At 33.5% G+C, this 23,837-nt stretch overlaps 1 protein-coding gene across 1 annotated transcript in view; it reads left to right on the forward strand.

Annotated features, from left to right (window-relative positions):
* SEMA3D (sema domain, immunoglobulin domain (Ig), short basic domain, secreted, (semaphorin) 3D) overlaps positions 1-22,120 on the forward strand; it is a 201,857-nt gene extending 179,737 nt beyond the window's left edge. Inside the window, exons 16-19 of the mRNA XM_011927680.1 lie at positions 1,490-1,647; positions 4,253-4,317; positions 10,092-10,231; positions 17,406-22,120. Coding sequence (XP_011783070.1) covers positions 1,490-1,647; positions 4,253-4,317; positions 10,092-10,231; positions 17,406-17,831 — 789 coding nt within the window. The 3' untranslated portion in view covers positions 17,832-22,120. The remainder of the gene's footprint in view (positions 1-1,489; positions 1,648-4,252; positions 4,318-10,091; positions 10,232-17,405) is intronic.
* The last annotated feature ends 1,717 nt before the right edge of the window (positions 22,121-23,837 follow it).

Consider the following 23,837-nt stretch of genomic DNA (forward strand, 5'->3'; position numbering starts at 1 on the left):
AAGATTTTCTTTTTAGAAAAATCAGTCTGGTGCGGCAATGTGGAAGATAGATTGGGTACTGGGGTAGAGGTGGGGGTTGTTGGAAAACAAAATCAAAAGCAGCAGAAATAGGACACTTACAAGTAATCCAGGAAAGAAGTGATAAGGACTGAAACAAAGTCAGTGGCGTTAGAGAGGGAGGAGACGAAATAGATTAGAAAATTCTGTATGAGAGAATGGAAATGAAGTGATGACAGATTGAATGTGAGAGAAAGAAGATTCAAAGACAACTCCCAGATTTCTTGACTTGGTGGATGAGGGTGCTGCTCTCCAAGGTAGGGCAGGAGGAATAGATTTAGGGGGGTTATTATGTTCATATTTATGTTGTTTTCAAGATATGTCTAAATCTTTTGTACAATATAAAAGGTAAATAAGAAGTGAAAAGAGGGAAACCCAACATTTAATGCAAAAAACGAAATCACAAACGAGACAAATGTCTTAATCTGAAATAAAGTGGGAGAATAGAAAGTGGAGAAAGTTTCAAGGAATATATAGTCATTAGTGTCAAACAGTATAGAGAATTTCAGTAAAACAAATACTAAACAGTGTTCATTGCATTTAGCAACTAGGAAGTCTTAATTGACAGTTTAATGGATGCTAGAGGTGTAAGACCTATTTCTGTAAGTTGAGTACTATGATATTATGCCAATACCTATTTATACATGGATTTCCCTCCTTTAACTCTTGAAATGGTCCACTAGAATGGACCATGAGTTCTTTGGCACAGATTGTGGCTTATTCACTTTTATCACCCCTCCTCCTCCACCACTACTACCACAGATACTCAAAAGAATGTATAAGGAAAGTAATTCATTACTTTCAGGACTCATATTGAAAATGTGATCTTATTTGCTGGGTTTTTCAGTATCATGCAGCCTTGCATTTGTGATATGGCATCCCTCAAGCCTGTTTAATACTTTCTTTCAGAATGATAATAAATACTTTCTCTCCCACTAATAACTCATGTTCTTTCAAGGATCAGTACTTCAATAACAAATGAAACAAATGAAATGGTTAATTGAAACCAGGGGAATGGTTTATACATTTATTTTCAGTCATCTCTTATATAAGGAGTCATGGGAAGTCTTGGGAAGACCGTGAGCTTTGCCTATAGCATCTGTGCTGGACATAATCTCTCAAAGTACATTTTCTAGTATTGAGAAAGAATTTGACATCTTAATTCCTGTCTAGCAGCTGGTTTTTGACCTTCTGAAATTACTGCCAAGCTTGTAGAATGCTATTTCAGCATCAAAATCTTCAAACTACCATCCAACCAGAATAGAAATGATTGACTTATTTTACTCCTCATTATGTTTCTGTACAAGTGTTTACAATGGGCAGGACACCCAGAGAAACAGATTTATATGTATTATGTGTTATTCAAGAAAAGAAAATTCTTAAGACTAGTCTGAAAGATGCTTCTAATTCATTTGTTTTACCCAATTTGCAGCAACAATTGTACATTGGTTCCCGAGATGGATTAGTTCAGCTCTCCTTGCACAGATGCGACACTTATGGGAAAGCTTGTGCAGACTGTTGTCTTGCCAGAGACCCCTACTGTGCCTGGGATGGAAATGCATGCTCTCGATATGCTCCTACTTCTAAAAGGTAAGAGGCACATTGAGTTAGTATAAAGCCTCCCTTTCTACAAGATGAATATCTCACATTAAGGCCTTGTCTTATAGTTTAAGTTAAAGAGAAAATATATACTAAACATGGCCTATAGAAGGAATATTGAAATCAAAATGTTGTTTTATATTTTTACATAAAATTTAATTTTGAAGGAGGGTAAAACAGACGCTCTGAAATTCTGAAATATGAAACTTCAAACAATTTTAATAAATTGTTTATTCACTATTTTGGCTTTTTTATAATTGTTCCTTCCTTATTTCTTATTTCTAAATATGCAAATACTGATGCCTACTGTTTTGCAAATAATATATAAATATATATGATGGTACAAGCACAGATTGTATAAAACCCACAGTGCAGCCCAGTGACTTGGTATAATTTTAGTTTTACTCTAATAATTATAACTTGGTCAATTTCTGCCACTCATATAATTAAACAACAAACATAAGCTTGCAGTGAGCTGAGATCCGGCCACTGCACTCCAGCCCGGGCGACAGAGCGAGACTCCGTCTCAAAAAAAAATAAAAATAAAAAAAAATAAACAACAAACATTTTCCTTGCTGTTTGTAGTTCATTGCTTTATGTGTTCTTAGAAATAGTGCTACTTTGAGCCAACAATTCCAAGCTAGGAATTTGTTCTATATACACATGTGCAAAAGTGCCACAAAGTTCTATGTTCAAGAATGTTTATTTCAGCATTATTTTTATAGCAAAATAACTGCAAACAATCTGAATGTCCATTGATATGCTTGACACTCGCTAAATATATTATGTTAATTAGTTTAAAATGTCAATTATAGTAACATTATTTTCTAAAGTATTCAAAGTATATTTTCCTCTAGGTGAAATATCAGCAAATGTATTTTTAGGTCTGTTTTTAAACTAACAGGCACATGTTAGTCTCATTACCACATGTATACTTTTTTCTTTTTGGAATTTTATGGATTTCTCAAATTCTGATGTCTAAGAAATTACGGATTGACTGTATAGTGCAATAACAAATATTACTTAAAATTAGAAAACATTTTATATTCCCTGAAATCCATGAATTAAATTGAAATGGGTACATATGATTATTAGAAATTACAAGTTAAAAGTCACCCACATTTTGTTATAGTTTTTGGCCAAGAACATACTCATTATAGTCTTTGGGGAATGCTTTCTTGGAAAGCTGAAAAACAAGAATGCTCATTAGTTGCTAATAAACCTTCAGTTTGATGAATTGACCCTGTTCCTTAAGAAGCCAAGATTTAAAAACATTCTTGACCTTTTGTACCTTACACCATCATAATTTTTTCTTCTTGTATTTCCCAAGACTGTATCTCTGATCTTTCAGACATGCCACTGTGATGTTTTCCCTTACCTAACATAATGTCATGTGAGCCAAAAGATGTGTATAATGGATGAATCTTGTCATCTGTTGTCATCTGTTCAGCATCACCCTCAAGGAACACTCTAGATATCACAGAACATTTATTGGTACTTTTCTGATCTCTGAAGTGACAAAATAAAATAGCCAAAGCAAATGAAAATATGCTGTAAGAGTGTAAGACTTGCTTAGATGTAGCAGGGTTGTTGGTTTTTTTTCTTCTTTTTTATAAAATAGTTACTACTTTATTTTAAGGAAAATGTGTGATGTAATACAAAAGCCATTGTTTAATATTATTATTATCATAACTACCAGAAAAACAATTTGAGCTACTCATCAGCAGATAGAAATAACAGGTAGTCTTTTATACCATATTGAACTTATAATTCTATTTCAAGTTACAGTATTTAGTTTGTTGCTTAATAAAATCTATGCAATAATGAATCTTTACATGACAAGGTGTTTTGTATTTGTGTATATGTTCCTATCCACTGACTGAACTCTTTTATATATTATTGTTTCTCAATGACTGACTAAAAAGAGAGTTCCTAAAGAGAGTAGCTGGCCGGGCGCAGTGGCTCATGCCTGTAATCCCAGCACTTTGGGAGGCCAAGGCGGGCAGATCACCTGAGGCTGGGAGTTCGAGACTAGTCTGACCAACATGGAGAAACCCCGGCTCTACTAAAAAAAAAAAAAAAAAAAATAGCCAGCCGTGGTGAGACACATGCCTGTAATCCCAGCTACTAGGGAGACTGAGGCAGGAGAATCGGTTGAACCTGGGAGGCGGAGGTTGCAGTGAGCCGAGATCGCACTATTGCACTCCAGCCTGGGCAACAAAAGCTAAACTCCGTCTCAAAAAAAAAAAAAAAAAAACAAGAGTAGCTATCCTCATTTTAATTATATAAAACCAGGATTGTATTTTTATTTAACCTTTTTTGTTGAATACTTTGTGAAAAAATCAGAGAAAAAGAAGCATAGTTAAATAAAATTCATGTCATCTCATTGTCTGAACAGGATTTCTTCTATTAGGACCTCATTACCAGTAGTTTTTTAAATCAATGTTAGATTGATTGGAATATTGACTTGCATTTAAGTTGAGCTGTAAGACAAGCATAGTGCTGCATCTGCTACTGTTGTTAGTATTAGATGTAGCCTTTCTATATGATGGTAATCATGCTTGAGGTTCTAATCAGTGTAATCCCCTTTCCGTAGAAGAGCTAGACGCCAAGACGTAAAATATGGTGACCCGATCACCCAGTGCTGGGACATCGAAGACAGTAAGTACAGCTGTGATATGCTTTTTCTCTGATTTAAAATGCTAAGCCCATTCTTTTATGTACTTTTATTATATGACTTAAACCATCTATTATATGGGAATATCTCCATTTTGTGTAATGCACGTGTTCTGGAAGAGCAACAGGAAATTGTATAAATCAACCCCTGTCTACGTGCCTAATTGAATAATCCTTTGTTATATCATTATTTGTTTCATATGTCTTTTAAAATTCCTAAACTGTAGCCTTTGTTTCTTTTTACTACCATATCCATCCTTATAAAGTTTGAAAACTGCTATTAGAGGTAAAACAGGATATAACAGAAAACATTTGCACATTTAGAGTAAACTCAACTAGACCTCCCAGAAGTCTTATTTGAAAAAAGTTTTTAGGTAGCCTATACTTTATTTATATTCACCTATCAAATCATATATTCACTTAATCAATAAATATTTATTAAGCAACTTCCATATGCATGTAATTGTCCTGGGTATACTATGTGACTAAGAAACTCCTTAGAGAGCTTATGAATCTTTGGGGAAATGTCATAAGGCACAATTAGTGATAGGGGAGTTTAGTGAAAGAGAGGCTGTATTGTTTAGAAAAATGAATCATAGAATAGAAGATCTTGAAAGCCTGAAGGAGAAGGCAAGTGTGGGGGAATAGAGAGGAGGCCTGATGAGTGATTCTGAAAACAGAGAAAAAAAAAATTGATAAAAGTGTGTATTTCAGAACTTCAGTTACTCTCCACTCTCAGGCTCTACCTTAAGATAGAAAATATATACACATACACACCAAACACACACACACACACACAACCTGGTAGAAGAAGTGCACATTCATCACAATGTTACTGACCACCCCACCAGTGATGTAAGTAACCCAGATTTCATAATCTATAACTGGTGGTCTGGTAGTGTTTTCTTGATTTAAAAACAAAACAGTTATTTTTAACTTATAACTTAATTCTTCTGAAAAATAAGCCTTCATCCAGATTAGTATGCTTGGGTTCTTGTTCTAATGTGTAGGTGATTCATTGTGATGTCCATTGGTTTAGTTACCAATCATTACTGTGCGATACATATGCAATTCTCTACACATGCATATGAAATGTATCAGGGATGATTATAGGTATTGAGGATACAGCAATGAACAACAAAGAAAACAACAACGGAATCTGTACATTCACGATACTTATATTCAAGAGTGTGTTAGGGGAGAGAGCAGACAATAAATACCAAAACAAGGAAAATAAATGCTATGTCAATGATAAATGTTATAAAGAAACTCACACAAAACATAGTTGCTGCCTAAGGCACTCACAATTTTTGTCTTCAGTTTACCATATCCTATTCATGCTATAACCCACTGCACACAGTCTTTTCTAATCATCATGATCATCACTCTATCCAATCCATTCTTGTCAAGGTCACCGGCAATTTCCTCCTTGCCAAATCAATGACCAATTTTCGGTTCTCATTTTTACTTAAGCTGTAACTCCCTCCTTTTTGAAATACTTTCTTTTGGCTTCCATGCATTTGTGTGCTGGAGCCGGTTCATCTGGCCTCATATAAGTTGGTTCCTTAAAATTTTGAAATTTTGTGAGCTGATTTTAAACCACTGAAAGCTTGAATCAGACATGTTGGAAGTATTTACACCAGCAAAATCAGCAAGCACTACAAATTAGTTTTTTGTTGTTTTGTTGTGTTTTCAGAGAAATGATGTTCCAGCATACATATGTGCCTTTGTACCATATCCTTCTGGTTTATCTCTTACTTTGCAAACTGTGCCTTCTAAGTGTCCTTAACTTCCTTTTTTGTCCCACCTTTTAAATATTGGAGTGTCCCGAGCCACTTTCGCATTCTCTGTCTACTCATTCTGTAATACTGTCTATTTCAACACTGTCAGAGGCTATTTCCCTCCCAAATTCATAGTCCAATTCTGAACTCACCCTTACATGCCAGACACAGACACTTGTATGCCTACTAAAGAGCTCCACTTGAAGGTCTAATTAGCATCTGAAACTTATGTCTGAGAAAGAATTCTTGTTATCTTCTTCAAGACCTATTTGTTCTGCAGACTTTCCTATATTAACAAATTGCACACCATTCACCCAGCTACTTATGTCAAAAAGCAGCTAGGAGTCACTTTTATATTATTTTCTTTCCTTCCCATCCTATCACCAACCTCTCAGTTAGTCCTTCTGGCCCGTGGCCAAGCTTTCCTACTCCTCATCACACCCACAAACGCCAGCCTGACTGAGGCCACAGTAGTCTTCAGTAGCAGCTTCACTGGTCTTTCTGCCTCCACACTTGTGCCACTTCTATCTGTACCCCACTTAGCTGTATACCCCACTTACTAGCCAGAGTCATCTTTTTAAAAACTTCAGTCAGAGCATGTCACTCCCTTACTCAACATTTTTTCAATAGCTTCTTAGAACAATTGGTAAAAAACCAGAAAGCTTTCCTCTGGCATGTAAGATTATTCTTGACCTGATCTCTAGTATATTCTCTGACCCTCCTTCACATCACTGATGCTAGATTCACTTAGTAGCCTTCTCTTTTTTAAAAGCACCAATGGGCTGCTGCCTTATATATGTTTGCGTTCATTGTCCTCTGTACCTGAGGAACTCATTTTTCAGATGTTTATTTAGCTCCATCTTTTTACATCAACTAATCCTATGGTTACATGTTAATTATTCCGAGAGACCTTTCCTGATCATCCCATTTAAAGTACTTTTTTTTTTTCCCTTGGTATTTTCTAATCTCCTTTATTGTTTTGTAGCAGATATTACTTCTTTATTTATTTACTTGATTACTTTGTCTATGTCACTAGAATGTAAATTTCTAGAGGGCAGTGAATTTCATATTAATCCTGTCATATTATCCTAGCACTTAAAATGATGTGAGTTAGGCACACAATAGCAGTTGTGTAATAGACAAGTAAATAGAGGGATATTCAGATGGATAGCATTTGAACCATCCTTCAGGAGAAAGTTAGATTTTATAAAGTAAATGAAGAAACAATAATTAAAATCAGAAAGACCTCACATAGACTGGGTAACGTTTGTGAAAGTGTCTATATGATTCTATTAATTTTATGTTTACTTTATAGGTGTTAGGAGCTATTTCATATTGCTCAGAAAAGTTGTTTTTTTAAAATAAAAGTAATTGACACCTGTATAAAAAATTGATTGGAATATGAGACGCTAGAGGCAGAGAATCAATTGTGGGAGTTAGAGTAGAGACTGTAAATATATTTACAAATTAATTGACTTGTTTCTAATCCATCATAAATGTGTGCTGGATTTTATTAGGAAGTCAAGTCTTGAATAATGGGCAAAGATTTTTCTTTTCTTCTTTATTGCTTTTATTGTTAAAAGCTGCAAAACTGCATGGTTATCGATGACATAAAACCAGCAATACGTGCAGAAAAATAGTTCAACAACATTAAACAGATCAATCTTGCACTTCAATGATAAGCTATATATTTATTATAAAGAGGTATTCTAGGCATTTTACTATAAAAAATTTTTTTGACTGCAATCTAGAGGAAAAAAAAATACGCCACAATTATCTTACATGTCATAAGAAGCTATTTTAACTATTTCAAACACTATTGTAATATAACTTTTACATATTTAAAATTTAGATCATGATAGAATAAAACAAATTGAATATTCCTTATCTGAAATGCCTAGGATCAGAAGGTTTTTGGATTCCATATTTTATCAGATTTTGGAATATCTGCATATACATAATGAAATATCTTGGAATGGGATCCAAATCTGCACACAAAATTTATTTATATTTCATATACACCTGATACACATAGCCTTCAGGTAATTTTATATAGTATTTTAAATAATATTGTGCATGAAACAAAGTGTGTGTGCATTGTACCATAAGAAAGTAAAGGTGTTATTTTCTCAGCCACCAATGCAGACAATCTGTGGTTGTATGGCATCACCACCATTCCTGACTGAATTTATATGTTACCAATAAGCAATCATCTTCTTATTCACACATAAACTGTATGTTGTGTCCCTGCCTTTTGACTGCAACCCATCAAGTAGAATTTTCCACTTGTGGTTCACGTCTGTGCTGAAAATGTTTTGGATTTTGGAGCATTTTGGATTTCAGATTTTTGAATTAAGGATTCAGAACCTTTGTGCATGATAGTGTGTGTGTGTATGTGTGTATGTGTATATAATATGCATACATCTATATACGTTTAAAAACTTTTAAAGTGGAAAACTTAGAATTCAGAAATGAAACAAACGTTGTTGGAAGTAACAATAAATTCATTTTCAGTGAAACTGATGTAGAGATATCAGACATTATTTTTATTAATTTGAAAAAAGAGTTCAGATAATGAGCTCGCTATCACTTTTCCAGTTGATTTCACCAATTTATCTTTTACTAAATTGACCGATTCTTGGGTCAAGTCAGTCTAATGGCATTTCTCCTGAGCCCTTGCCCCATATCCCAAAAATTAACCTGCATCCTCTCCTACTTTGTTGACAAAATCCTTTTCTCAGGAAAATTGTATCTGTTATTATAAGATGGTGCATGTCTTTCTTTTCCGTAACTGGCACCAGTGATCTTTTTGTGCATTAGGAATTTATTAACTGTGAAAATCACAGCTATAATCTGTTGAATTGGTGGAGATAGTTGATTGACTACAGGTTTTAAATGGAATCCACACATTCTGAAGGTTAGATGAGGTTAATTCATAATGATGTCAGCATGCTTGACTTAATCCTTGCTGGTAAAACACAAGTAAATTCAAAATAAGTTTCTTGAAAAGAAGCCTAACTAACATATGTGCATTTATGCCACTGCTGATCATTTGTATGCTTAGGTTTAGGATTCACTTGGTCTTTTAAACCTTACTCTAGTTGATGTTCTATAGTGCTAAGTAAGCCAATCTGTAAAATTGAGATATCTGAATATATGATGAAATAGTGCATATTTGGGCTAAGCTGAGCAGCTGTCATTTTTTGTTTGATCAAATTTGAGCTAGAGCTCTTAGATCACACAAGGGACACAGCCTTTGGCTACTCTAGATGGAATGCATTTCAGATGGTGCATTGATTTACGAGAATAAGGGGTCTGAGACACTGTTCTTTTAAGCATCCCAGTAACTATCTCATAGCAAATGTATATTGGGCTAAAAAATCCCTCTGTATAAAAAAGCATAAAAATGATAGATTAATACAGATAAGGCCCAGATACTGAGTATTAGTGCATGTGTCTCATGATCATCATCATAGAATTTTATCAAGTGTAGATCACTATAACTTACTTTTCTGATATCAAAATTTTCTGTTATCTGATCAGCTCTGTGGACCAATTCATGATAGAAATTGCCTTTAAATTAAAGCAAACTGCTCCTCCAGAACTATCTACAAAATTGTTTATATTTTATATTAACAAAAAAGTATTAAAGCACTAAAAGATGCAAAAGATTTATTCAGCTCAAAGAAAAAATCTCAGTATATAGAGTTAGATATTATGAATATTATTTTTTAAAATCAAGTGCAAATAGCTAATATATTGATGAAAGAATAAAAATTACAATACAGGGATAAAATTTTAAAAATCCATCTATTGTGTAATATTTGTCTCAGGTAACAATATTATAACATGAATTTCCTTTCTCTTTAATAATGTATATGATTCTTTCCCCATGGCATCTGTTCTGAATCAGTCTGTTTTCCCGTTGCTTTTAAAATCAGGTCAAGGTTAATCTCTTATTCCATGTTTGCTTTCTAGGCATTAGTCATGAAACTGCTGATGAAAAGGTGATTTTTGGCATTGAATTTAACTCAACTTTTCTGGAATGTATACCTAAATCCCAACAAGCAACTATTAAATGGTATATCCAGAGGTCAGGGGATGAGCATCGAGAGGAGGTAAGCTGTTGTCATCAAAGAATACTCACTTTGAGGGAAATAGTGTATGATTGAGAGATGTTCAACTTTTAGTGCTGTATGCTACTGTTATCATTATTTGATAAAAAAAAAAAGTTTTTGCTTACTAACACCAAAAGTAACAATAGCTTTGAGATAAGAATAGGCCAACTTCACACAAATGTTTTCATAAAATATATTTAAAAGTAGACTGAATTTTTTAAAGACTTTTACATTTTTTTCCAAATTCCATATTTCATAGATTGCCTATATTTAGGAATAAAGCCCTGACTAATAACAAGAACACCATATTTTTCTTCCCACAGTAGCACAGTGACTACATTTTAGTTCGCACTGTATTTAATTTAGATCGTGAAATGAAGCATGTTGAGGTTGTATTAAAACAGAAATATCTGGTCGGGCGCGGTGGCTCATGCCTGTAATCCCAGAACTTTTGGAGGCCGAGGCGGGCAGATTATGAGGTTAGGAGATCGAGACCATCCTGGCTAATTCAGTGAAACCTTGTCTCTAATAAAAATACAAAAAAATTAGCCGGGTGTGGCGGCGGGTGCCTGTAGTCCCAGCTACTGGGGAGACTGAGGCAGGAGAATGGCATGAACCCACGAGGCGGAGCTTGCAGTGAGCCAAGATCATGCTCCAGCCTGGGCGACAGATCAAGACTCCATCTAAAATAATAAAAATTAAAATAAAAAAACCAGAAATATCTATGTTTATCAAATTATATGAGCAAATTAGATAAGTATCCAGACATGTTAAACTAAGGACACTGTAATGAATAATGGAAAGAACACAAGATTCAGAATTACATATCTTGAGTTGAAACATGGTCCTTAAACCTTTGGTAATGCTCCTGAGCCCCCAGTTTTCTAAGTGAACAAAATAAATTCAAAAGTTACTATAATATTAAGTGAAAAAATGCATATGAGAATGTAGAATTTCAATAAAGAGGTGCTCACAACTGTAAAATATGCATGTAAATTACAGATACCCTATTAATGAGGGTATTTTACATGTGGATCAGGAAAGAGTACTAATCATGTGTTTAGAAAATATTAGTTCTACCTTTGGCTTGACTCCTGAGAATTCATGAGCAGATCGTAACTTCTCTAGCACTTAGTTTCTCTCTTATATAAGTAGATCAAATTTCCCTAAAATATCAGCCTCATTGACAAGTCTATAAACATTTAAAATAGTACATGTAATTAAGTCAAACATTAGTACAGAACAGTGGATCTCAACCTCCGGTCATTTTGTTTCCAGAGTGCCAACATTGGGCTACGTCTGGAGACATCTTTGAACATCACAGCTGGGTGGGTGGGTCGCCAAGTGGGTGCCCCTGGTGTGTACTGGGTAGAGGTCAAAGATGATTCTAAAAATTCTACAATGCACAGTCCCTCACAGTAAAAAACTATGTCACTCCAAATGTCAAAGATGCTGCGGTTCAAGTAAAAAAATCAAATTTTATCATAAGAAATTGATTTAAAGATATAGTTCTACTGTTACATGAAGAGTTTAACACCATTCTCTTCATCTAACAGCTACAAGAATAACTTTTTCTAAGTGTTAACTCTTTACATACTTAATATATAAATAAAAGAATAACTTCAGGTTTTGTTAAGTCAAATTTCACCAATAAAACTAGATACATCATCATTCCTGACTTCTATAAGCCCTAAGACTATGGCAGATTCAGATTTACACTGAATATTTATTTTAAGGGTTCAATTTTTCACATTTATATTGAGATATTATTTGATACAGAAATGATTATTTAATTTCAAAATACAAGGCATTTACTGGAAATATTGAAAGAACGATACTGAAATTTTTTAACTTGCAGATTTTTTTATTATGTTGCAATGTTTTAATCTTAAGTGTCACAAACCAATATTTTGAATTTCACAGCAAATAAAGTTTGATAATTGCTTTTCAGTTAAATATAATTCTTTAATAAATGGATTTTTCTTCATGGGAAATTTAATCTGATTTTTAAAAATATGTGGTCCTCTGCTTGAGTTCATCTCTCAGCTCTAGATACTTACATTGCCTGTGGTTGTTTGCATTCACATTTTGCATTTTCTTGAAAATTCCGTGCATTACTTTAATTTACCTTTTAAAAGTATATTATATGTTCATAATGGTACCATGCTCCATGAATTTCAATGGAGCAGAAATATTTATTGAATTTTACTTAAAAGTATCTTCACTGTAATATTTCAACTGGTATTTTCATTTATCTTTGTAAATAGAGACTTTCACATTATCCAAGATATGCAATACTGCTTCCTGAGCTGAGGAAAAGGGCAATATCCAGATTATACTTGAAGTATTTTTCCCAGCAGGATGCCTTCTGCTTCTTACCCATAAGGTCACAGTTTGGAATCTTTCCTCCACTCAAAAACAGCCTGCAGGAGGGACTGTGATCTCCTGTGGCACAGAGGCTGTCACCAGGTTATTCTCTGCCAGGAGGAGAACATTTCCTTACTGAGCTGTTTCACAGTTGGGTGCTGTACGGAAGGTCATGAGTCAGTTATCTGCTGACTTTCTTATAAAACTATTCTTAAAATTGATGATGTTTATGCTGTAACTAGCGAGTCAATTGGCAGTCCCCAAGCTTCTGTTGAACTTTTGGGATCTGAATAAGTAAACGAGGCTGTACTATATTTTCTCTGTTTATGTTAATAATATTTTAAAAATATTCAAATATTTGCATTATTCCACTTGTAGATCTTATTTTATTTTTATTCTAAAAGCAATATAAATGATTTTAAAATTATAGTAACACATAAAAGAAGTATGAGGCCACTAAGTGTAGATAAGCATAAATAATATTTTGATGTCTATTCCAGCTTTTTTTTCCACTCACCACTGCACTGTGAGCATTTTCCATTATCATTTAATGTCAATACCATGCTTTTTCTGTCTCCCACACATCCCACCCTGATGCCGTAGTCATCCATAGGTATTCCAGGTGTTCTCTCACTAGATCATGTTCCTGCTTGAAATAATAATAATGAACTTTGCTATATGAGTCTTTCTCTGCTTTTCTAACTATTTTCTTAGGAAAAAATCTTAGAAGTAAAATAAGTTAAAGACATTTGTTATCTTTATGGATTTTGATAAACAACACCATATTGCTAATTTCACATAAAAATCACTGTATTAGTGTCTATTATAAATCCCTGAGGCAAAATTATGGTTCACAATTTAAGAAAATCTTTACTAGTTTAACATGAAAACTGTATTGCCTTAATATCTACTTCTTTGCATATTAGTGGATGCTAACTGACCTTCTTATGTGCCTTAGTTCTTGGCTTCAGTTGTATTTGGCGAATTGTCTTGCCTGTCATTGCTTACTTTATATAGGCATATTTATTTAATAATAATTGTAATAAGTCCTTTGTATATTATATATATTAATAATTTAATGTTATACATTTATACATTTATTTTATTTTACTTTTTTTTGTTTCTGACAATTTCTGACTTTCCTACATATTTTATTTTATACAGGCAAATCTGTTGATTTATGGCTGTGTGGTATTTCACCTGTTATGCTTAAAGACTCCTTCCCCAGACAGAAATTACATATTTTTTCTAGTTATTTTATGATTTTTACATTTATATTTTACATATTATATTTACATGTACCCAAAGATAGTAAATTAATCTAGTAGTTATTTATGTATGTATATATTTGATTTTTCTTTTTAATAATGAGCTCATTGCTCTAGCATCCGGTTTAGCAAGTTTTCCTTTTTCTAATGTTTGCTTAAAAATATTAATTATTGGTTTTGTGGTTTATTAATAGATGGATCATATACAGTGTCATGTAAGTAAACTCTGATAAATTTAAAAACATGTATACAAATGATTCTATTCCAGTTCCTTTTCCTTTCTTCCAAATTAAATAAGAAAACTTTTCAGTGTATTTTTTAAATACAGAAAAATTTTTGCCACAGTTTTGCAGACATTTGTTCTCTCACACAAGCAGCTTTCTTTATTTTTTAATCCTAATTTCCCACTAGTAATATTTTCTATTTGTTAGAGAAAGGGGATATTTTTGAAGCCCTGACCTCTTCCAAGGCATGTGCAGTGCTTTTACTATGGAAGAACTGACAGGTGAATTATCTGTAAAAGAACTACCATTAGACTGCTATTATAAGAGATAAAGTCGCTGACCTTTACCTGCTGCTTGATACTTAAATGTCCTTTGTCCCTTCCATGTTACCCTTCTCATGTTAAATGAATTGCCCTTCACTGGAGATCTACATTTAATAATGCCAGATATATTATCCTTGTTCACATTAGGCAAATGGATAGTCGACCCCAGCTCAAACGTAGTTTTAATTTGTAAAGTTGAGCAGTTTTTACTTATCACTTCTAGAGTGGAGAAAATTCCAAGAGTTTAAATCAATGACCAGAGATTACATTATCTCTTTGTTGAGGAGCTGAATTTTCTAAATTGACTGTGCTGACATTTCACTGTTGAGATACAGTCTGCATAATGCATCCTGTTTCAGCAAAGAATGAAAGCATTACAGAGAAAGGGAATGTGAAGTAGGCAAATGTTAATCAACTACTTAGTTTCTGGGTCACAGATTTTTATCTCTACATTGTAAACATTCTCTGTAAATATATCTATGCAAAATGTCTTTTATTAGAGCTGCCAGTTTACTAAAAGCATATTATTGAAATTTCAGCAAGAAAAAAATTGTTAAATGGTCTAATTGACATTAGTTAGATGTAGAAAGCTGAAAATTTATTAAATCAAGTATATCTGTAGGTCAAAAACCAAAGAACAAATCCAGCACTCCACAGAAGAAAAGAAAGTTGAAAGATCATGACCGCGTAATGGAATGCCAGGTGTTTATGAAATCCTGAGTCCTGTGGGGACAGAATTAGAGGGAAAAGGATGGAAGGGGACCAGACCTCAAAGTACAACAACATAAACAGGATACAAAAAGATAATAGCAAAAGCAATGATGAAGTGTTGCACAATATGTGTGAGATCAAGTCATAATTTCTTCCTGTCAGAAGATTAAAGAGAACAATCAAAAGTCCTAGTCAGAGCTGTGACAATCTCTAAAAGCCACATTAAATGTAATTTAAACATTAGCAAGAGTACCAGTTATGTAAAGGAAATCTAGAGATGAACTAGAACTGGAGATATCCACTTTGATTGTCATGCTAATAACCTCAGGCCATTTTCTATTAAAAGAATTACAGTAATAAAGGCTTCAAAATATTACCTCTCAAGCAGCATGGCAGTAGTATGTAATGTTGCTAATAATACTTCACATTTTAACCTTCAAAGAGCTTTGCTTTTAATCCCCCAAATACACCATATGCTGCACCACCAACTTGATAGATGGGAGACCAATGGGGGAAGATAAATGAGTCGTCATAGGAAACAGAGTAGAGACCAGAAGGTTCGGTTATGAAGCTAGTATTTTGATACCTAAAATGTATTAAATTAAAAAAAAAATACAGTGAGATTATCTAAGGGGAAAAAAACAATTATACATAGTGTATTAAATTTGACATGGTCATTTCTGTTTAAGTTTGGCCATTTAAAACTCTCCTAATTCAAATCACATTTATTTTAGGCATGAGATTCCTATGGTTTCTGAGAATGTAAATTAATTCAAAGGTAGTTTGTATTACAATAGCATTTCTAAATGTCTGGGCTTTCAGAATAAATCCATAAGAAAAAGAATACCACATCCAGCTTACCAAATGGGCAACATAAGAGAAACAAACACACAAAGCTCTGATGGTGTGGATTCAGTGCAGAGCAAAGGCAGGCCTGGAGACCATTCAGCCTCATTAACCAGGGATCTGAGCTGTGACCTGCCTTTGGCCTCAAATGGTTCCCCGCCAGCTGCACTTCTCTGGCACAGAGGGTGGCTTGCCATATACTTGTTAGTTAACTGGGCCAGTAGCCAGAGATGTTTCTTTTCCTTTTCTCATATTTCCAGAATTGGGGAGATTTTTTTCCTACATATTTTCACATAAAGATGCAGAGTACAATCCACCCACTGTGAATAAATTTAATTTAACCATCTTTATGCTTCCTTGATTTCCATCATCTAAAAGTCTACAATACAGGGGCAGATGTGTAAACTGGGAAATCTTCCAGACTTCTTTGTTGCTGCTGTTGTTGTTTTTGTTATTCCACTTAATGCTGAGCCACTCAACAATACTCCACATTAAGCAGGGCTCTTTAGTGGGTAAACATGCCTCTAGTTTTACTGAAGATAGGTTCGTTATTCACACCATATCATGGGCCAGGCAAGCTTAATGTTAGAATTGTCTTTTAGTAATATTGCTTCAAAGGCTGGAGGGCATCCCATTTCAGTGGAAGTTCTTTGTGTTCATTGTGCTTTCTCACACTTGAAATCACATTACCATGTCATAGTATACGAAGGCACGGCAAATATTTCCACAAATGACAGTTGAAAGTATCACGTATACATACAGTACGAAAATTCAATCCACGGTAAAGAGGGAAATTCAGCTTTCAATGTTGCTAACCTTCTGACTAGGGTCCTACTCAATTACAGCTCTAACTTCCAAAAGACTATACCCATACCTTTGGGTTTGACTTTAAAGAAGTCATCATTTACAGCTTTCATATGCTACTCACATAACTTATTTGGTGATATCTGGAAAATAGTAAATTCCACTTGGAATTATTGTTCTATTCTACATTATAGGTAGTAGCATGTACTGAAGCTCGTTCTCTATACAATAATTGTAAATGTTGCATTCTTGCTCCACATTTCAGGTGCTAATTTATGATCTTGGTATAGTAATTTGTGTATGAAATCTCTGTAAAGAAGGTCATTTGATGGTTTCCAGTTTTTCATGTCTATCTGTAAATTGGGAGAAAAAAATAACTGTATTCCAAAGATTGTTAGACTTACTAAGATACAAATGTGAAAAATTAAGGATAGAGTTTGGGGGCGATTACTTTAGTTAAATTTTTTTACCCTTTTAAACTATGACTGACAATATTACGCTTGATGACAGAGACAAAGAGACAGTGAATATGTCTTTTAGGTTCCTCTAAGTAAAACTATGTAGCCTGTTTTCATTTGCTCTTCGCTCTCTCTGTTTTTAATTTATTACCTATATTTTTCCAATTCTGCAGTTGAAGCCTGATGAAAGAATCATCAAAACGGAATATGGGCTACTGATTCGAAGTTTGCAGAAGAAGGATTCTGGGATGTATTACTGCAAAGCACAGGAGCACACTTTCATCCACACCATAGTGAAGCTGACTTTGAATGTCATTGAGAATGAACAGATGGAAAATACCCAGAGGGCAGAGCATGAGGAGGGGCAGGTCAAGGATCTATTGGCTGAGTCACGGTTGAGATACAAAGACTACATCCAAATCCTTAGCAGCCCAAACTTCAGCCTTGACCAGTACTGCGAACAGATGTGGCACAGGGAGAAGCGGAGACAGCGAAACAAGGGGGGCCCAAAGTGGAAGCACATGCAGGAAATGAAGAAGAAAAGAAATAGAAGACATCACAGAGACCTGGATGAGCTCCCTAGACCTGTGGCCACGTAGTTTTCTACTTAATTTAAAGAAAAGAATTATTTACCTACAAAAACACTGTCTGCTGTTTTGTATATCCCTTATAATAATTCATAAATGCTTCTCATGGAGTTTTGCTAAGGCACAAGACAATAATCTGATTAAGACAATATGTGGTGAATATAAGAAAGGGCAAAAAAACATTTGAACCGGTTTTCCAAGAACAAATCTTGCACCAGCAAAGTATAAGAATTATCCTAAAAATAGGGGCTTTACATTTGTAAATGTTCCATGTTTTGAGTTTTGGAATTTATTGTCATGTAAATAATTGAGCTAAGTAAGCACCAAAGTTGATAGTATATAAGGTGCTTTATTCCCTCAAATGTCCATTAAGCATGGAATTTACCATGCAGTTGTGCTACGTTCTTATGAACAGATATATCATTCCTATTGAGAACCAGCTACCTTGTGGTAGAGAATTAGAGGTCAGACACAAATTAAGACTACTTCCATTATCAACAGGAACTTTCCCAGTGAGCCATTTGTTCCTGGAGAATGATATAGGAATTTGGAGAGGTGCATTATTTCTTTGTGGCCACAGGGGTTAAATTTAGTGTACTACAACATTGATTTACTGAAGGGCATTAATGTTTCCCCCAGGATTTCTATTGACTAGTCAGGAGTAACAGGTTCACAGAGAGAAGTTGGTGCTTAGTTATGTGTTTTTAGAATATATGCTAAGCTCTACAGGGACAGAATGCCTAATAAATATTTTAATAAGATATGGGAAAATATTTTAATAAAACAAGGAAAACATAATGATGTATAATGCACCCTGATGGGAAGGCATGCAGATGGGATTTGTTAGAAGACAGAAGGAAAGACAGCCATAAATTCTGTCTTTGGGGAAAACTCATATCCCCATGAAAAGGAAGAACAATCACAAATAAAGTGAGAGTAATGTAATGGAGCTCTTTTCACTAGAGTATAAGTAGCTGCCAATTTGTAATTCATCTGTTAAAAAAAATCTAGATTATAACAAACTGCTAGCAAAAGTCTGAGGAAAAAATAAATTTTTCTGAAGAATCATAGGAAGGGTAGACATATTTTATTTATAACCAATGATATTTCAATATATATTTTCTCTCAAAAATATTTATCATTCTCTGTATATTATTTCTTTTTACTGCCTTTTTTCTTTCCTGTATATTGGATTTTGTGATTATGTTTCAGTGAATAGGAGAAAACAATATATAACACAAAGAGAATTAAGAAAATGACATTGTTGGGGAATGGGGATATATATTTGTTGAATAGCAAAACAAGTGTAAAATTTTGACAACGGAAAGGGTTAAATTAACTCTTTGACATTATTTCTTCATGCAACCTTTTCGCATTGCTGAGTTAATCTGTTGTAATGGTAGTATTATTGTTTTAGTAATTTAACAATAAATAAACCTGCCACGTGTAAAAAGAACCAAACTCACAATATTAACATAAACATCTTTCATATTTTGTTAGTACTTTCAAATGTTTTCAATTTAACTTTCCCTCTGACAATGTATGGTGTGTTTCCTGTCTGTTTAAGCAGAACTCACCTTTCCTTCTTGTAACACAGAACCCTTACCCTTCTTCGGTTTTGCCTTTTCACACCCTTTATAGTGTGAAATGAAAAATTAGTCACTTCCTCACATGGAAGGCAGCTTTTCAGAAAACTAAATAACAGACATTGCTCATTTCTCATGCATTCTACATATCTTGAAAGAAAAGTCTGTGAGAAATCCATGTTATTAGAGGACAACGTAATGCAAGATCTGTGGCTTTATGTTGAGAGCATTATCTCTGCTATATTTATTTTATTTGCATTGGTTACCTATCTCAAAGTAGTCAAACTGGTCAAACTGATATATGAGATTGAGTATTCCCTTTTGATATTATACTGATGAATATTTGTAGGTGTTTCACTGTAAGGAAAAGCTAAGGAATAATTTTAATAAAAGTGAACCAGAACAAATCACTCATTTAAAAAGTAATTCAGAAGAACTGTGTGGCATGACCAGACTTCTAATTGAATGGCATAACAACAGTGTTTGTAATTATAGATTTGCTTGGACAAAATGTTCCAGGAACTCATAGCGAGCTCAAAGCAATTAAGTGGGAACATTTTTAATTTAAAAAAAAATTCAAAATATTTGTGGGTCCGACAGTAAATATGAATGACTTTGGAAAAATTACATGAAGCTCAAATGTTAGGATTGACTTATGAAAATAAATTTTATTTCTATCCAAATTTGAATGTCCAAACCATTTTTTTAATTACTTCTTTGTAATCCTAGTTATTCAAACAAAATTTGGGAAACTTATTTTATGACCACCTCTAATATTCTGGCTGCTTTGGATACAATACTCTTAATTTATGATAATTAGTTAAAATATATTAAAAATATTATTAGTAAAATAAAATTTCACATAATAAAAAACAACATAGAGGACAAATATTTATGTGTATTTTTAAAGATAAAGAATATCTAAACTGTGTTTTTTTCTTAGCTTTTTAGTTGTATAGGACATTTAGAGAGAGTATGAATATATTAAATCCACAAACACACTATATACTTCCTCACCACTGACTATGTCATCAAATTTGCCTTAAAATAATGAAAAAGAAAAGTACAATTAATGGTTTCAAATATTCTAAGAAATTGATTCTCTATGGAGGGGATCTTAAAATGCCTGTTTACTCACGTTTTTGATTTTTTCTTGTCTCTAATACTTTTGTCTTTGACTGCCTTGTGTGTTCTTTTCTGAATTTTCTGAATTTCACTTCAGCAATTTATGCTGCTAAATAGAATCCTGCATGTCTGCATTCATTTACATTCAATTTATTGTAAATTTGAAGATTTTATTTAGAAATGAATAGTCTAAATAATTTATGTGGAGTCCTTTTTTCCAAAGAGCTCAAAGCACTACATCCAAATTATTGAATAAACACTTTTGGAAACCAACCAAATTACTTGAGAAATGGAAAAGTAGTCATAGAGAAATTTAGTAATTTGCAAAAGGCACAACAGTAGTGGAAGAATTAAAATTTATAAAGTCTCATCATTCTGTTGGCTAAAATAATGCTCTTTACAATATGCTGGCTACAAAATCGTCTTACTCTTGAATTTCGCTTTTGGTTCATATTTTGGTTCTTCCTATTCTAGTATGTTTTGTTCCTGCTGAATTTTACAGACTCAGCTAAACAATAAGTTATCAGTAGTCACTTTTTACTTTTCATTATCAAAATTAAATTTCCAAGAACAACTTGATATCATTCAACTGTCCACAAAATAATAAAAAGTGCATTCATTAAATACTGATTTTCTTAAACTTAAATGTTATATTTCATATTTATTTATATAATGCAAGGGGAAATCAAAATTGAAATAGCCTCCCTTTAGAATGTCATATTTTTCTTCAAAAACATGTTGGAATTGATTAGCCTTATTGGGAATGGATAATTTAGAAACAAACCAAAAAAAAAGAAAAAAAAAGATATTTGAAGTGTTTTTAATAGGAGATGTATTTTTATCATCATAAATGATCACAATTTTAAATAATTCATCTTACAAATGAGGTAAAACAAATAAAATCTAAGATTCCCAGATTCCATACATTAGGAGTGCAAAGACAGGATCGTACACATGACTTATACCTCTCATTTAAATATTTTGTAGTATAAAGTATTTATGGGAACTGTTTGAGACAGATGATTTTTGGAAAAAGGCAAAATCTGTCAGATGCCATAGTTAATCATGTAATTTAATTCTAGCATTGTGAGTGGTTAGCAATCAATTTTGAATTTATAAATTTGCTATTGTATAAGAAATGTAGTCTTATAGAAGAAATAATTAAAAATTGTTAAATGTATATTTTGGTTGTATTATAATAAAACACAAACATTAGCGTTCTATGATTATAAAAACTACTGGTTTGTATGCAAATTTTGTTTTTAAACCCCAAATATGGTAAATTTTATATATAAAATGGGAGTAAAGAAAATATAAGATGCAATATTTTCAGAAATGTTCAGTAGATGTATTTCACACTGTAAGTATGCAGTAATTTCATTTATGAAAGAAAAGAATGTGTCCCACCCAATTTGACACAATTATATTGCTAAGCTTTATTGTGATTTAATTTAGGTTTTAGTGGATTGAGATAAATGTTATTACCACAAATAACTACTTATTTTAAAGTTCCAATTGCCATCTGATTATTTAAAAACACTTATCTATATGTTTAGCTGTATTGGAGTATAATTTATTAAAGAGTAAGGTGGATTTTGTCTTTAATTTTGCTTTATAGAAACATTTTTTAAATTTATTTTACAGACACATATTTCTTGCCAATTTGGACACACATGAAGAATATTTAATATTCGCAAATAAATAATATAATGTCCTACAAATATGGTACTCAAATAATATAGAGAGATACTGTGTTGAGAAATGTCAAGTTTTCTGACTTTACTGATAAGTTTGTAATGTAAGATTACACTAATAGTCTTTAAAAGAACAAATAATTTTCACACAAAACACTTAAAAATTATTACTTCATTTGGGCTACCAAAAAAATACAATAAACTGGGTGGCTCATAAACCACAGAAATGTATTTCTCACAGTTCTGAAGCCAGAGAAGTTCAAGATCAAGGTACTGGCAGATTCTGTGTCTTGTTAGGGCCACTTTCTGATTCATAGACGATGCCTTCTTGTGTGTCCTCACCTAGGGGAAGGGGTGAATGAGCTCTCCTTGGCCTATTTTACACAGGCAATAATCCCACTCATCAGGGTCCCACTCTCATGACCTCATCACCTTCCAAAGGCCTCATTTTCTGACACCATCACCTTGAGGGGTTTAGGATTTCCATGTATAAATTGAGGAAAGAAGGAACACAAAAATTCAGACCATAGCAGAGCTGTTAGGCACTAGATCATGTCCTAGCTTTTACTGTAGATGAAATACAAGATTAATAATTGAGAAAATTTCAGGTATATTTGTTGGAATACATAAAGACACTTAAGTAATTCCCAAGACAGAAGAAACAAGAATGTAACAGTTTAGTTGAGAATGGAAAGCATGTAAGACCACACAACTTGCTGTCTTTATTAACATGGCTTTACTAGTCAAAAAAACTCTTGCCCAAAGAAGATGAAGTTGAAAATACCTTTATTGTTTTTTTCAAAAGCTCATATACTTTTACGTTACGTATATGTTGGCATAAACACTCACCTTGGAGAGTGATTTGGCAATAACCAATGAAGTTGGATTTTAGTGGATTGAGATTAATGTTATTACCACAAGTAACTACTTCTTTTCAGGTTTCCGGCGGGGCGCAGCGCCTCATGCCTGTAATTGCAGCGCTTTGGAAAGCCGAGGTGGGCGGATCACGATGTGACGAGATGGAGACCATCCTGGCAAACACGGTGAAACCCTGTCTGTACTAAAAATACAAAAAATTGGCCGGGCGTGGTGGCGGGCGCCTGTAGTCTCAGCAACTCGGGAGGCTGAGGCAGGAGAATGGCGTGAACCCAGGAAACGGAGCTTCCAGTGAGCTAGATCGCACCACTGCACTCCAGCCTGGGGGCCAGAGCGAGACTCCATCTCAAAAAAAAAAAAAAAAAAGTTTCCAATTGCTGTCTGATTACTTAAAAATACTCATCTATATGTTTAACTGTATTGGAGTATAATTATCTCAAGAACAAGCTCTTCACAATTAATATATACCCTTGAGAAACTCCTCCACATGTGTAGTAGTAGACATTTTTGAAACTCTATTACAGGATAATTATGACAGAAAAACTAAACAATCTATATGTTCAAGAAAAGGAGAATGAATAACTTGAAATATACTTACTAAATAGATACAGAAATTTAAATTTAAAAAAAGGTTGTATTAACAGAAAAATCTCAAAAATATAATGTTAAACAAGTAAAATCAAGGAGTTTAGGGATGCAAAAAAATTGTCCCGGGTATATCAAGTTTAAAGAAGCAA

Source organism: Colobus angolensis, unplaced genomic scaffold (genome assembly GCF_000951035.1).
Source record: "Colobus angolensis palliatus isolate OR3802 unplaced genomic scaffold, Cang.pa_1.0 Scaffold74, whole genome shotgun sequence".
In the NCBI taxonomy this organism is placed as follows: Eukaryota; Metazoa; Chordata; class Mammalia; order Primates; family Cercopithecidae; genus Colobus; species Colobus angolensis.